This window comes from Lissotriton helveticus, chromosome 1_1 (genome assembly GCF_964261635.1).
Source record: "Lissotriton helveticus chromosome 1_1, aLisHel1.1, whole genome shotgun sequence".
Taxonomy (NCBI): domain Eukaryota; kingdom Metazoa; phylum Chordata; class Amphibia; order Caudata; family Salamandridae; genus Lissotriton; species Lissotriton helveticus.
In genome coordinates this window covers 1,416,946,603-1,416,959,699 of record NC_136057.1, presented here as the reverse complement: position 1 = coordinate 1,416,959,699, position 13,097 = coordinate 1,416,946,603, and the positions used below count along the sequence as shown (strand labels likewise).

Below are 13,097 nucleotides of genomic sequence, written 5' to 3'. Positions count from 1 at the left end.
AACAATTTTTTAAGCAAAAATAGTTTGTAAGGGATTACATGTGTGCAGTGGGTAAAATCACATTGAAGAAGCCTCATGACGGCTAGAAGAGTTGTTTCCTGGTGGGTGTGAAGTCATTTGGTAACATGCAGCCTGTGAGGCAGGAAACTGTGTTTTTCTCATGTTGGTTTGGCTGTACAGTGGTAATAATAGGGCATTTGAACTTTTCACTGTCGTAATAAATGTGTGAATCTTTGAGTTAGTCGTGCACCCACTTTAAATAACATGCTTTATTAGCCCCATTTATTTACATGGTCATGGTAGGAATATAAATACATTTAAAGGCAATGCACAGTGTGGGTTGGCCCCCTATGGTGGGGGTTGGCCAGAACCCAGGCCCTGCAGCTAGCCCCCTTCTGCGAAATACGCCTTACTCACTTCCTCACTTTCAGGCACTCCCACTCGCTGTTTCATTCGCTCATCTCTTCTCCTAACCATCAGAATCACTCACTGTCGCTCACTTTTAATGATATACAAATCAAAAAATATATATTTTCTTTCTTTCTTATTTAAACAGAAGTGTGCTCTAAAAAGAGCCGTTTTCCTTATAAAAAGTTTTTTTTTCTGTATTTTTACTTTTTATTTGAAAACAAAATATAAAGGCAACTTCTAGAATGGGCAAAGAAATAGATTAAAAAAATATTTTGTACACTTTTTGTGGTGAAGAAGCACATGATCTTTCAATGTTCTTGCACTTTGTTATCTGCAAGAGATCACCTTGTGGAACGGCAGGCAATGGAAACCCACAGTTCAAAGCAAGGATCAGTGTGTTCTTGCTGCTCGTGCAGGATATCTTCTGCAATGTTTCACCACGTTACTAATTTGCAGAAGGCTGGGCTTGTCGAGAGTGGCATGGTGAGCAAAAACGATAGAGTAGAGAATGCCCCAGAGCACTTGACAGTGGCTGAGAATAATTCAAGCAATCCATCCATCACCTTGTTTTTCTTACAGTCTACCCCTAAAAAGAAAAGCATAGCAAAAAAACTGAAGAGTTTCCTTTGCTGCATAGATCTTCTGTGGCAAGAAGTTCAGTGTTCTGGGTGGGAAAGTCAAGAACTGTTTGAATGTGGAGTAAAACATTCTCAGGAATAAATGAAAGCTCTTAAATCATTTATAAGGCTCTGTGGTTCATCCCTGGCTCCCAGAAAAGACGTATGTATGATCTGGTGGTTCTGGTTCCCGGTACTAAGAAACTAACGGGTATAACATGTGGTAAAATGTAAATTTGCCACTATAGGTGTGAGTTTAAAGTTACACTTAGGTATCCGCTATCCTCCAAAAATGTATCTGAATTTGTTTTCACTGCAAAAATATATATTTTTAAACGTACTGTATTGGATGGCCACTCGTTTCAGCTTGAGCACAGGGCCTGCCTGAAGTCAGTCTTATGGGCAACCCCCATAGCACACAGATTAGACCATTTTCAGTGGGTGTTGCGGCCCGCAGCAAGTTTGCCTCATGGCATTGCCATTTAGCAGGTCCAGCACACAATGCTCACTGCGCATAGTCAAAGACTGAGTAAAGTGATGCATGGTAATTACGTGCAAATCTTTCAAAAAAATATAAAGTTACTAAAAAAATCAGGGAAATTCACTGTAGCTGCTATCCATAACTCAAGCCACCCTTTGCGATTACTGTGACATCCCTGATTTCATCACAAGTGACATAATTGATGGCATCACTTATAACATCACCACTGACATCTCTGTCCCTAATGAAGGAAATTATGGAACAGAATCATAGAGAGATATAAGAATATTGGGTTAAGCGCAGACCCCCTTGTTGCGCAGCCAATACCCGCTTTGCATAGCTGTTAGCTGTGTGCAGCAGGGGTTGCTGGACTCCAGTGGATTGGGCACAGGTCCTGACCCCAGCTTGGCCCTATGGGCGAGGCCCACTGCCTACGTCAGAAGGTTGTGTGCATTGGGGATAGTCCTCCGTCCCAGGGTGGGTTGTGTACATGGCCTGGCCAAATACCAGTCGGTGCTGCGCACAGCCAAAGACCAAGGCAGCAGGGGACGGTCGCCAACAGCAGATTTGACACAGGACCTGGCCATAGGCCTGGCCAACCAACCAACCCCTGGTGCACATGGCCGGTCACCATGTGCAACAGGTGATAGTTGACCCAGGTGGGTCGGAGGACAGACCCTGAAGCCAAACACTGCTCGGCTCAGCCAACTGAGGCTCACAACAAGCCACTGAGCCCAACCGGCAACAGGCAGTCAAATGTGTAGTGGGTGTTAATTAAGCACATTAAACAAATATTATATTCACTGAAAAAACACACAGTTGACAAGTAGCAAAAAATAGTGCTGCAGAGTTATAATACAAAAAAGCCCATAACTGGGTACACCCATCAAAAACAACATCAAAGGCGAAACACGAAGAACCAAATTGAATGCATTTATATCATCACCCCCAAAAGTTGGAGAAAAAAACTATTGTAAATTTCACAGAATAAACATTGAAGCAGTTGCACTAACACAAAAAGGAAAAAAAAACATGGTAATATACAGAGGAAAGACATTTGGAAGACAAGAGAAAAACATTCAATTAAATTAGAAAAGGAGAGGAACCCGAAAATAAAAGTCATATGACAAGACTTCATATTTAGGAAATCTAATTCTTAATTCAAAGCCAAGAAGTAAAGTTGTTATCATTGATGTCAGTAGTGAATTAAAAAGGGATGTAGTCAATAGTGCTTTGTGATGCCATATGCAGCAAAGTGGAGTGGCATGAGTTATGGTTGCCACATGAACTGGAACTGGTGACTTTCTGTGATTTGTCATGTTTGAGCCAGAACTATAACTCAGTTTTCAATAGTGTTTTTTCCAGTGAATACATGAATATAACTGGGGGTTAACAAAGGTGATGGGCCATACATTTTGTGATTTCAGTGTGAGGCACAGCTATGATTACTGCAGAGGAAGCAGTGCTACTGGGGCCCTGTGATGTGAGGACCCCAAAGAACCCCAATAATGTTTTTTTACCATACTTTAATTTAGTTTACTTTATTTTAATTTGCTATCGCACACAAATCACCCCTGCAGGGGTATCTTCGCACTGAGTACAACTATAGCCACAAGTAGAGAACTAAGGGGCATATTATCAAGAACGGCGATAAAATTATCGCCGCTTTAGCGGCAGGAAAATGCCGCTACAGCAGCGATAATGAGCGTGATAATATGCTCTTGTGAATTCCCATAGCAGCCCAGGTTCTGGTGTTAACCTGGGCTGTTATGGGAATTCACAAGGGCATATTATCAGTAACTACATGTCTTCTCCCTCTAGAAGGGTGGAATGCTACACCCGCCGCCAGAACTGGGGGGGGGGGGGCAGGTAGTATTCCAAAGTGTTTGACACCTTACACGACATGTTTTGAACCGGCAAAACCAAAATTGGCATTAACAGCAAGGATTATAATGCACTTAAGAGTATATGGTATGGCTATATCATAGAACAGCTATAAGGAGATGGTTCCGAAAGCTGCAGAGGTGCTCAGCTCATGCTACGGCACCCTCTCACACAAAACCAAGCACTCTGCCTCCAAGATTGTCAAGGCCTGCCATAGGAGTGACTTATAGGTTAATATGTGTCTATATATATATATATATATATATATATATATATATATATATATATATATATATATATATATATATAGATATATATAGATATAGATATAGGTATAATATATCTAAGTAAAGGGTGATTCCACCACCTTACCCAGGCTGTAAGTACAGACCTGTGGTGTCAGTTTGGAAGGCTAATAAGGGGTGGCACAATACATGCTGCAGCCCCTGGTAGGCCTTGGGTGCACCTATGCCCTGGGTTCCTAAAGTACCATATACTGGGGCTCACACGGGTGACCCAGTAACCAATCTGGTACATGGAGTCCTTTTTATAGAGAAATCAGATAGACTGGGGCCCAGAATAGCAGGGTCCCAGTCCAACTAAGTCGAAAACCAGCAAAACACCAGGCAAAAAGTGGGGGTAACCATATAGTCAGATTCCACCTTCCTACATATTTTTACCAGCAAAACTATATGTCAATTGAATTTTGATGTCATTACAGTGGGAAATGTCCTCCTGTCTGTAAATGACAGCAAGCTACTACACAATGCTTTAACATTACATTTGGGAACTCCAAAATGAACCACCTGCTACATACTACAACTTACCACCCTCCGGCTGAATGGGCGTGGCTCTTTTGCTAACCTTGATTTTTGTGCAACCCTTGAATTGTTCACACTTCCTATGACAACAATTACTCAAAAAATCGTTCCAGGACCATTGCCCCTGGGTCACAAAAATTGCAAAAAATATGGCATATGAGGCAACCACAACCACCCGTGACCACAGGGAGCAAGGGTTGGTACTCCATCCCATCCAATTCACAGGTTTGCTAACCTAAAGAGCCGCAAAAGAGTCTCGGGTCCAGCAACCTAGACCTAAAGTTCACAAGATCCTAAAAAGTTGAAAAGAAAAAACAAACATGATAGAGAGGCACAGGAGGTTGGGTGCAGGCAATGACCAAAAGTTAGGCAATGCATGACCACCACTGTGCACAGCCCAAGGCTTTATGTAGCAGGCCTCGGCTGAAGGAGTTGAGTGCCTGTGGCTACTGCGTACAGCTGAAGGGGTTGAGACTAACCCCCACTGTGCACAGTCATAAGGTGTGTGCAGTGGGGGTTGGTTTTATGGAAGATGAATGAGATATAGCATCCCAAATAAATTCTTTTGAAAAAACGTAGTTAAAGGGAAGTTATGGTTTCTTATGCATAGAACATGTTGTACCAAACTTTGAAAAGCACCGCCAACAAATTTTAGATCTCCACCATGTGTGGTTGACAAAGTCTAGAAGCAAAAATGTTTCAAAATGAAAGACGCTGTATTCGTAAATGCAAAAAAGTTCAAGGTTCCTTTAATAATCCATTTGAAGTGGCACTTCAAATGGATTATTAAAGGAACCTTGAACTTTTTTGCATTTACGAATACAGCGTCTTTCATTTTGAAACATTTTTGCTTCTAGACTTTGTCAACCACACATGGTGGAGATCTAAAATTTGTTGGCGGTGCTTTTCAAAGTTTGGTACAACATTGATTTTTCCCAAGGACTTGGGATATACTCTCAGGGCAGGGAGTATTTGAAAATTGCACGCTTTTTGAAAGATCAAGTATATATAAATATTGGTGATATTTGAGTTGGTGCTTTGAAGGTGTAAAAGTGGTCCACTGCCCATATCGTTTTGTGCTAAAATTATGCTTAGAACATATTAATGTGTTAAAAAACCTCTGAAATGTCACTAAAATCCAAACAGTGGTAATAAACAACATTTTACCCTCTATATATTATCAGCTTCAAGTTTTGTGTACCATGTTAGAACAACAATTATAAATAATATCTGTCTAATTAAGGTACCACTGTGTCACTTTTTGTATTACCTTTCTCTCTCTATCTCTTTCTCCCTCATATACTCACTCGAATGAGTTTTGTCTCTACAGATCACGTGGTCTGCGAAGAAGAATTTAAGTATGCCATGTTGGCTCTAAACTGCGTCTGTCCCGCCACCTCCACCCTTATCACATTATTGATCCACACCTCCAGGGGGCAGTAAGTACAGTAGTGGAAGCTGCAAATGTCATAGACTAGACTAGAACCTAAACATATATATATATATATATATATATATATATATATATATATATATATATATATATATATATATATATATATATATATATATATGTATATATATATGTATATATATGTATATATATATGTGTGTATATATATATATATATATATATATATATATATATATATATATATATGTGTGTGTGTGTGTGTGTGTGTGTGTGTGTGTGTGTGTGTGTGTGTGTGTGTGGCTGTGTATGTGTGTGTATATATCAAATGGTCCAATATTGCCATCAAGGGATCATGGTAACATCATCAACCAGGAGGCCGGAGCCAAATGGTTTGTAAATATCAGCGGAACCTTGATATTGCAATAAAAGACCAAATGAAATACGTTATTTGTTTATATGTTGAATAGTATATGTTTATTTTGGGGGCATGTAGTTTGAAAAGGATGTTTTCTTTAAAGGGCTGCTAACAATCGGCATTAATTGGAATTATAATGTCTCAGACTTGATTAACTTTCATTGGTTCATTTTTGATAAAACAACGGCGGTGACAGCCAGTATTGATGTGATTCTGTGACTGTGGGGTTTACTGCAAGATTATAGATTTATTACATTTGGGGTATAATTTGCAGATTTCACACAGAAAGAATTATATCTGAAATGTATGAAAATAATACTGCCAAAGAATGTCTCATAATTTCTATATTTCCAAATAATTTAGATTACACTGCCACATAATTAGTCCTCTATGCCACATGATCCTAGTAGCGCTGACAGTGGAGGTCTGCAGAGTGGTTTGGGGCTGACATTATCATGATGAAACCCATGTTTTACAGGGAACCATGGGATATTTTCAGTATTTCATGGTTCTGGTAAAATATTGGTTTTGCCACTGTATTTTGGGAAATTAAAGCACCCATTTGTATAACCGACATGCTTCACTACATCATCAATACCTATATAAACTTTTTTGAGTATCCACCTATGTAGTGATCAATTTAAGAGGTCCTTCGAATCATGACCTTGGAACTCCAAGCTAGGATTGTCCTTTGCGAAGCTGTTAAGGATGTGAAACCAATTTATCGTAGAGCACATGTCAATAGGTATTTTTAGTACCCAATACATAAGTTATCATCGTTTTCAATACATATGAAAGTTTATTATTGTCTTGAAACCTTAAGCCAGTGCTGATTTCAGTATCAATAAGTGAGGTGTCTCCTTAAACATTACTCCCCCCTCACAACGATGACACCCAGAATCAGGCACTTAGCAGTTAACGTCTTTGGGTGTAGTGAAAGGTGGTGCAGAGAATCGGGCATAGACCAGCAAGCATGCTTTCTTACCCTCAAAACAATGACAAACATATTTGTATACGGACAGCAATAACCTTCACTTGCCATCATATAGCTGGCCCTCAAAATGAGATGTAGAAGAGGAAACATGCTTGCATAGCACCCAGATTCAAGCCTATAGCAGCAGGCATGCTTGCTTAACCTTACAAAAATGTAACCCTGGCTCAGGCATAGACTAGCAGATGGCCCCACTTTCTCACTAAAAGACAGCACCCAGAATGAATAGTGGATTAGCAGACATGCTCGCCTAACTCACAAAGATGCACCCAGAATTACTTATAGAACAGAAGTCTTGCTTTCTTACCCTCTCAAAGATGTAAACCAGCAGACATGCATGCTATGCTTACCCTCACAAAGATGGCAACCAGAATCAAGTATGTACCGCAGACATGCTTGTTTACCCTCACAAACATGGCACCTGAAATCAGGCATAGTAGCAGACATGCTTCCTTACCCTCACAAACATGGTATAGTACAGCGGACATGCTCGCTCACCCTCCCAATGATAAAAGTGAGGATCAGGCATCGAACAGTGGAAATGGTCACTTACGCTTACAAAATGGTGCTTTTACATGTAGACGAATGACCGCTGGAAAAATGAATGAGCTGCACTCTCACTCTGAAACAGAGAGCTCCACAAACATTGATGTAATAAAGCACAAATTGTTCATTCATGTCATATGAAGGACCATGGAGTGGGCTCTTTCCACTGATATGTGTTCATTCCAGAGGCCATGGACACCTTTTGCAAATACTTTAGACGGGAAACATCCTTTACAACGGAACCGTTACAACGCGGTACCGTTACAACGCAGGCTTTACAACGAAAGTCGTTAAAACGACTTTCACTGGAGGGCGCTCTAGGATAGGGGATAGTTTAATTTACTATCCAACACCTTCCCTACTATCCACAGGGACTGGAGTTGGAATAGTAAATTAAACTATTCACTATCCAGCGCCCCCCAACGCAAGTCACTGTAACGACTTGCGTTGTTAAACCTGCGTCGTAAAGGTACGTGTTGTAACGGTACGCGTTGTACCGTCATACATCCACTTTAGACAGACTGGAAAGGCTTTCAACCTGTACCTATACAAGACAACCAGTGCTACACAACATGGATAATTATTAGTTGATTTACCACTGAGAGCAACACAAAATATGAGCCATGTTAATGAGAGCAATGACAGCAGTGGACAGGTTTACTAGTCAAAGATTGCTCTACTATTTACACAGCAGTGAAGTTATCCAAATCTTGAGATAGTCAATGCGATCAGGGAGGGGTTGATTCAATTAGGAAGGGAGAAGATGTGAGACAAACATTATGATGATGGTGAGAGCCTTTCTACGTACTGCATTAGACTCTTTTGCTGCGAGTTGGATTACATTTGTGAAGGGTGGTTTAGGTCAGATGGCATTTGGGAGACATTACCAACTGGAACCAAAGATATTTAGTTGTGTACGTCTAGATGGCGAGATTTTTTTTAAATACCTTTGCTGATTGGTTTTGGGCCTCCTCTGTCTTTCGAATAAGGATGGCACTTTTGCTGGTTTGTTTTGCTGGCTCCCAGTGGGTTCAAGTAGTTGTGGGGACTCTCCGTCAAAGAGCTCCCAACAGGATGTATGCAGGGCTACTACAGGCCAAAAGTGTGGCCTCTTCGGGTTTGCTGCTGTGAATTCTCTCCTGTATGCTTAACACACCTTCTTTCAATCCTCTCTGCCGTGTTTAGTCATCTAGTAGTCTGGCCATTGACTCGGGGAGGTACAATCGATAGATACAAGCCTCGTAAAATGAATCCCACAGGACAAATGCACGTTTTATTTGTAGTCTGACCATGATCACTTCAAACGCTGAGGTCTGCGAAGTTCTGAAGTCAAAGCCCTTGCAACTTTCAGGTTAGTTTCTAAACTTTGCCAGCGGTGTTAATTGGGAAGCAAACAAAGTTTAAACAAGCATTTAAACCCCAAGGGAGGGACATACACAGGAAGAGGAAGGAAAGCCATTAAATGCAAAGCAAACAGATGATACTGACAAGAAGGCCATCCAATGGTAAACAATGTGCAGGCCCAAAGACCAGTGTAAGTATTCGTATCGTCAACATTATGTCTTCGACAACAGACAGCTGAGAGCTGTCTTTGGGCGAGACCTTCACAGAAATGTGATAATGTGTCTGCAGGAACATTCCGGATGTCACCTAGGGCTTTAAGCGCTCTACTCATTAGGCATTGTCCTTGTGTTTCCTGGTGGCATGAGTCCAGCTTTCTGTCACTTATCACTCGTTCTCCTCTCTCTCTTGTCTGGCTCGATCTCTATCTCCTTCTCACCTGTTTTTCTCATTGCTTGACTCTTTCCTCCTCTCCTTTCTTCTTTTCTGCCTGTTGCTCTCATCTCCTTTTCCTTCTCCTCTCAGTTTACCACTCTTTTCCTTTCTCTCTCTTGTTTTTCTCCTTTTCCGTCTCTCATGTCTTTCCTAATGCTTATTTCTTTCCCCCTCTCCTTCCGTATCTTCTATCTGCTGTTCTCTATCTGTCTTTCTTCTTCTCTACTTCTTTATCTCCGTTTTTCTTCTCTCTCTCTTTTCTTTCTCCGAATCCCTCTGTCCTTCTTTTCTGTCTTACTTTATGGTTATTCTCTACATCTTTCATTTCCTCTCTTCTGTCGGTGATTCTCCATCTGTTTTCCTTCTCATCTGCCTCTTCACTCTTTCTCCCCTCTCTTGCCTGTCTCACTCTCTCTCTCTTTTGCCTTACTTTACGGCTGTCTGCTTTCTTCTCTCCTTCCCTCTCTTCTGTCTGTCTTTCTCTCCCTGATTCTCTTTCTTCCTCTTCTGATTAGTAAGCGTGGCACAGACCCACTGACAGCTCATTGCAAAACCTGAGCCTTGTGTGTCAAAGAGGGCTCCTCTGGGCTCTGCCCGTGTCTCTGTTCTTGAGTTAATAGCTTCATCATTACCCGGATTTATCTCTTAAACATAACTTTCTCCAACACTCTCCACTGCCCTGGGAACTGCACTAGAAATTCAAAGATTTGTTCTGCAGACTTCAAGCAGCCAATGTTCTCTCTCTGCACTCCTTCCATGCCCTCACAGCTCAACACACACCTCTGTACGTGCATGTGCAGTAATGCACGCAACATACATGCACACAACCAAACTAGCACACAGTTGAAGAGGGCATCCACACTCTACTCAGCTGGACTCACATATATGCCACACGAATATGGATACATGGACGCGCACCTATGTATTTTTTTTTTTAGTCCTCATACCACCGTAAGCGTCTGCCATCGTAACATATCAGACCCTGTTGATCCTGGGCGCCCTGGGTCAATGTTCCTGCATTCGCTTTCGGCCCCACCAGGCCAGCTTCTTTGTACGAGGCTTGGTGTAATCATCAGACCGAGTTTAGATCAGCCTTAGGGCCAGATGTAGGAGCCTAAATACCGGTCGGTAACGGCCGATTTCGGCCGTTACCGACCGGTATTTAAGAATTGGCATGTAGGGGCCTTAATTTTACAGATTCGGTAAATTTACCGATTTGGTAAATTTACCGACTCTGTAAAATACCGAATCGGTATTTTTACCGATTCGGTAAATCCAAATGTAGGTGGGACTCTTCTGAGTCCCAAAGGCCTTTCAAATTCGGTATTTTACCACCCAATTCAATTGGGTGGTGAAATACCGAATCCAGGTGTGCATGCACAAGTGTGCATGCACACCTATGCCATGTGACAGACGGACATGCCCTGGCATGTCTGTGTGCCATATGGCACACATGCCTGTATTTGGGGTGCAAGAGGGTGTCAAAGTGACACCCCCTGCACCCTTGCAGAATTCGGTATTTACCGATTCGGTAATTACCGAATCGGTATTTCCCATTGATTCCTATGGGCTTCACAGGTAGTTCAGTGTCTTCCCTATCTAATAGGCTGTCATACCATAGCCCTATTTCTTTCTTCATGGGGGCTATATTTTGGAACTTTAACTCCACCTCATAGTTTCCAACTGTATTCTCCTTTTCTGCCGCATACCATGAAGATAGTTGTAAAAATTTAAAGCTGGAAAAGTTGTCTCCGATCTTTGTTCTCAGGACTTCCCACGGTAAGACCCCATCTGAGGATATTAGATCGGACCACACCAGGATACCTGCACGCTCAATTGGAGCGGCCAGGCTGTCTTTTAGGCAATCAGGAAGCCCCGGGGAATCCCAAATTGGGGCAAAGTCGGAAAAGTATTTTATCCCCCACCTTACCTTAAGACTTTGCCAGATGTTAGGTGCAGATCTAATCACCTTTATACTGACTTTTTTGAAGAACCTGGGAGCCCCTATTTGTACAAGAACCCAGCTCCCCCCCTCTTGATTGGCCATGGCTCTCAGGATCCTCCCCCAATTATTGACAGATGGGCTAGACAGTAAACAGCGAATATTTTTAAACTTGTCAGTTGGGCTAGACAGTAAACAGCGAATATTTTTAAACTTAACAGCGAATATTTTTAAACTTTAACAGCGAATATTTTTAAACTGACGCGCACCTATGTATACAAATACACAGGCACCCATACAGGTACACACACACAACCACATTTACGCAAAGGTAGACACACACACCCATTCACAACTGAGGTGTCGGACAGTTTCACAAACTTAGCCACACCCACCAAAGGTACACATGCACCCACACGGACATAGTAGCACATATACAAGCATATTCACATATAATTTACTTCGAAGCTGATGCATGTGCAATATAGGCTCTATAAAATACAACAGTCGCTTTAATTGGTAACAATTCGCAAGAAAGGTATAATACTGAAAAAATCGAGGTTTTAAGGTCCTCTAAAATTTAAAAGAGGGCGCCCTTGTTAAGAGGATATCTCACAACAGTAATACAAGGATTTCCAATGTCGGCCAAGGTCAACGAGGTCCATGTAAGATTTTCAGGACCACCACTGAATACATGAGTTCTATTACATTCAATGTATGCAAATGTATTCTTTATGGATAGCCCGAACTTCTCACCTGGAGTCAGCCATCTTGTGAAAAGTTTAACAGGGCAATAAGAGCCTTGAGAAAAAAAAGTTCAACTGCATGCCAGCAACAGAAATGCTTTTCGGCTTCTTAAGAACCCTCTATTACAAGAAGCATGGTAAGAGCAGCTGAGTAAATCATAGGGGTCTAAGGAGAACTGATTACAGGCCCATCAAGGAGAGATTTCGCCAAAGGGATAAAGTCTACCTTCTGAAAAGGGATACAATGTAAGGAGCTGGTGGATGCAAAGTAGGACTTAATAGAGAGGAATTCTTACCCCTTGGGATTATAAAGTTTTGTAAACGTCCTGTGTGCTAATATTTGTGTTTGGGAGATAGTTAAATCAAATGAATCATGAATTTTAGCTGAAAGTGTTTGTCTTGTTAGCAGCAGCCCTTCGCTGGAGATTTAACTGGTGTTTAAAAAAGTATTAAAGAGAGAAAACACTTTTAGCAGTACTATTTAATGAGATGTCATGGGATATGTTTGCATCGCTTATTTACGTTTTTCTGGCAGGAAAAGAAAATATTGTACACATTAAAATTAGAATAAGTATTTATCACTGCAGATTTCTAATCTTGCACAACAGTAAAGCCTGATTTGACCCTGCACTGTCAACCACGCTGTTTGGGCGAGACGGCTGAGCCTTGCCATTGGTAGAATTGCTTACCAGCGGGACTCCATTAGAGAACCATGAGGCCATCTTGAAGGCCCACCGCCACTCAAACAGAGCACCGCCTTTTAGCACTCTAAGTAAATAGCGAATGACAACCCGAATGAGTTCTTCTCATTGGTCAAGACTACTAGCACAGCTTCAGACTCTTGGAAGAAGGGGATAAGGACAAAGTAATGTCTTAGCCCCCGAGTGGGTGAGCTGCTACTTCTTCAGTTTGCATTCAGGTTGTTTTAATCCAGAGAGAAACTTTAATAAAGTAGGCCTGTATCCTTCAATTGGCATTTATTTAATTATTTATTTGTTTATGTATAGAGTTTGTAAAGCACTGGCTTGTGACGCATTGCCACTTCTTGACACA

General features: G+C 41.5%; 1 protein-coding gene across 1 annotated transcript in view; it reads left to right on the top strand.

Annotated features, from left to right (window-relative positions):
* The window catches only part of LOC144764134 (potassium channel subfamily T member 2-like), a gene marked incomplete at its 5' end in the record, with an annotated part of 1,271,238 nt that overhangs the window by 853,877 nt on the left and 404,264 nt on the right, over positions 1–13,097 (top strand). The window contains one exon of the mRNA XM_078650285.1: positions 5,545–5,653. Coding sequence (XP_078506411.1) covers positions 5,545–5,653 — 109 coding nt within the window. The remainder of the gene's footprint in view (positions 1–5,544; positions 5,654–13,097) is intronic.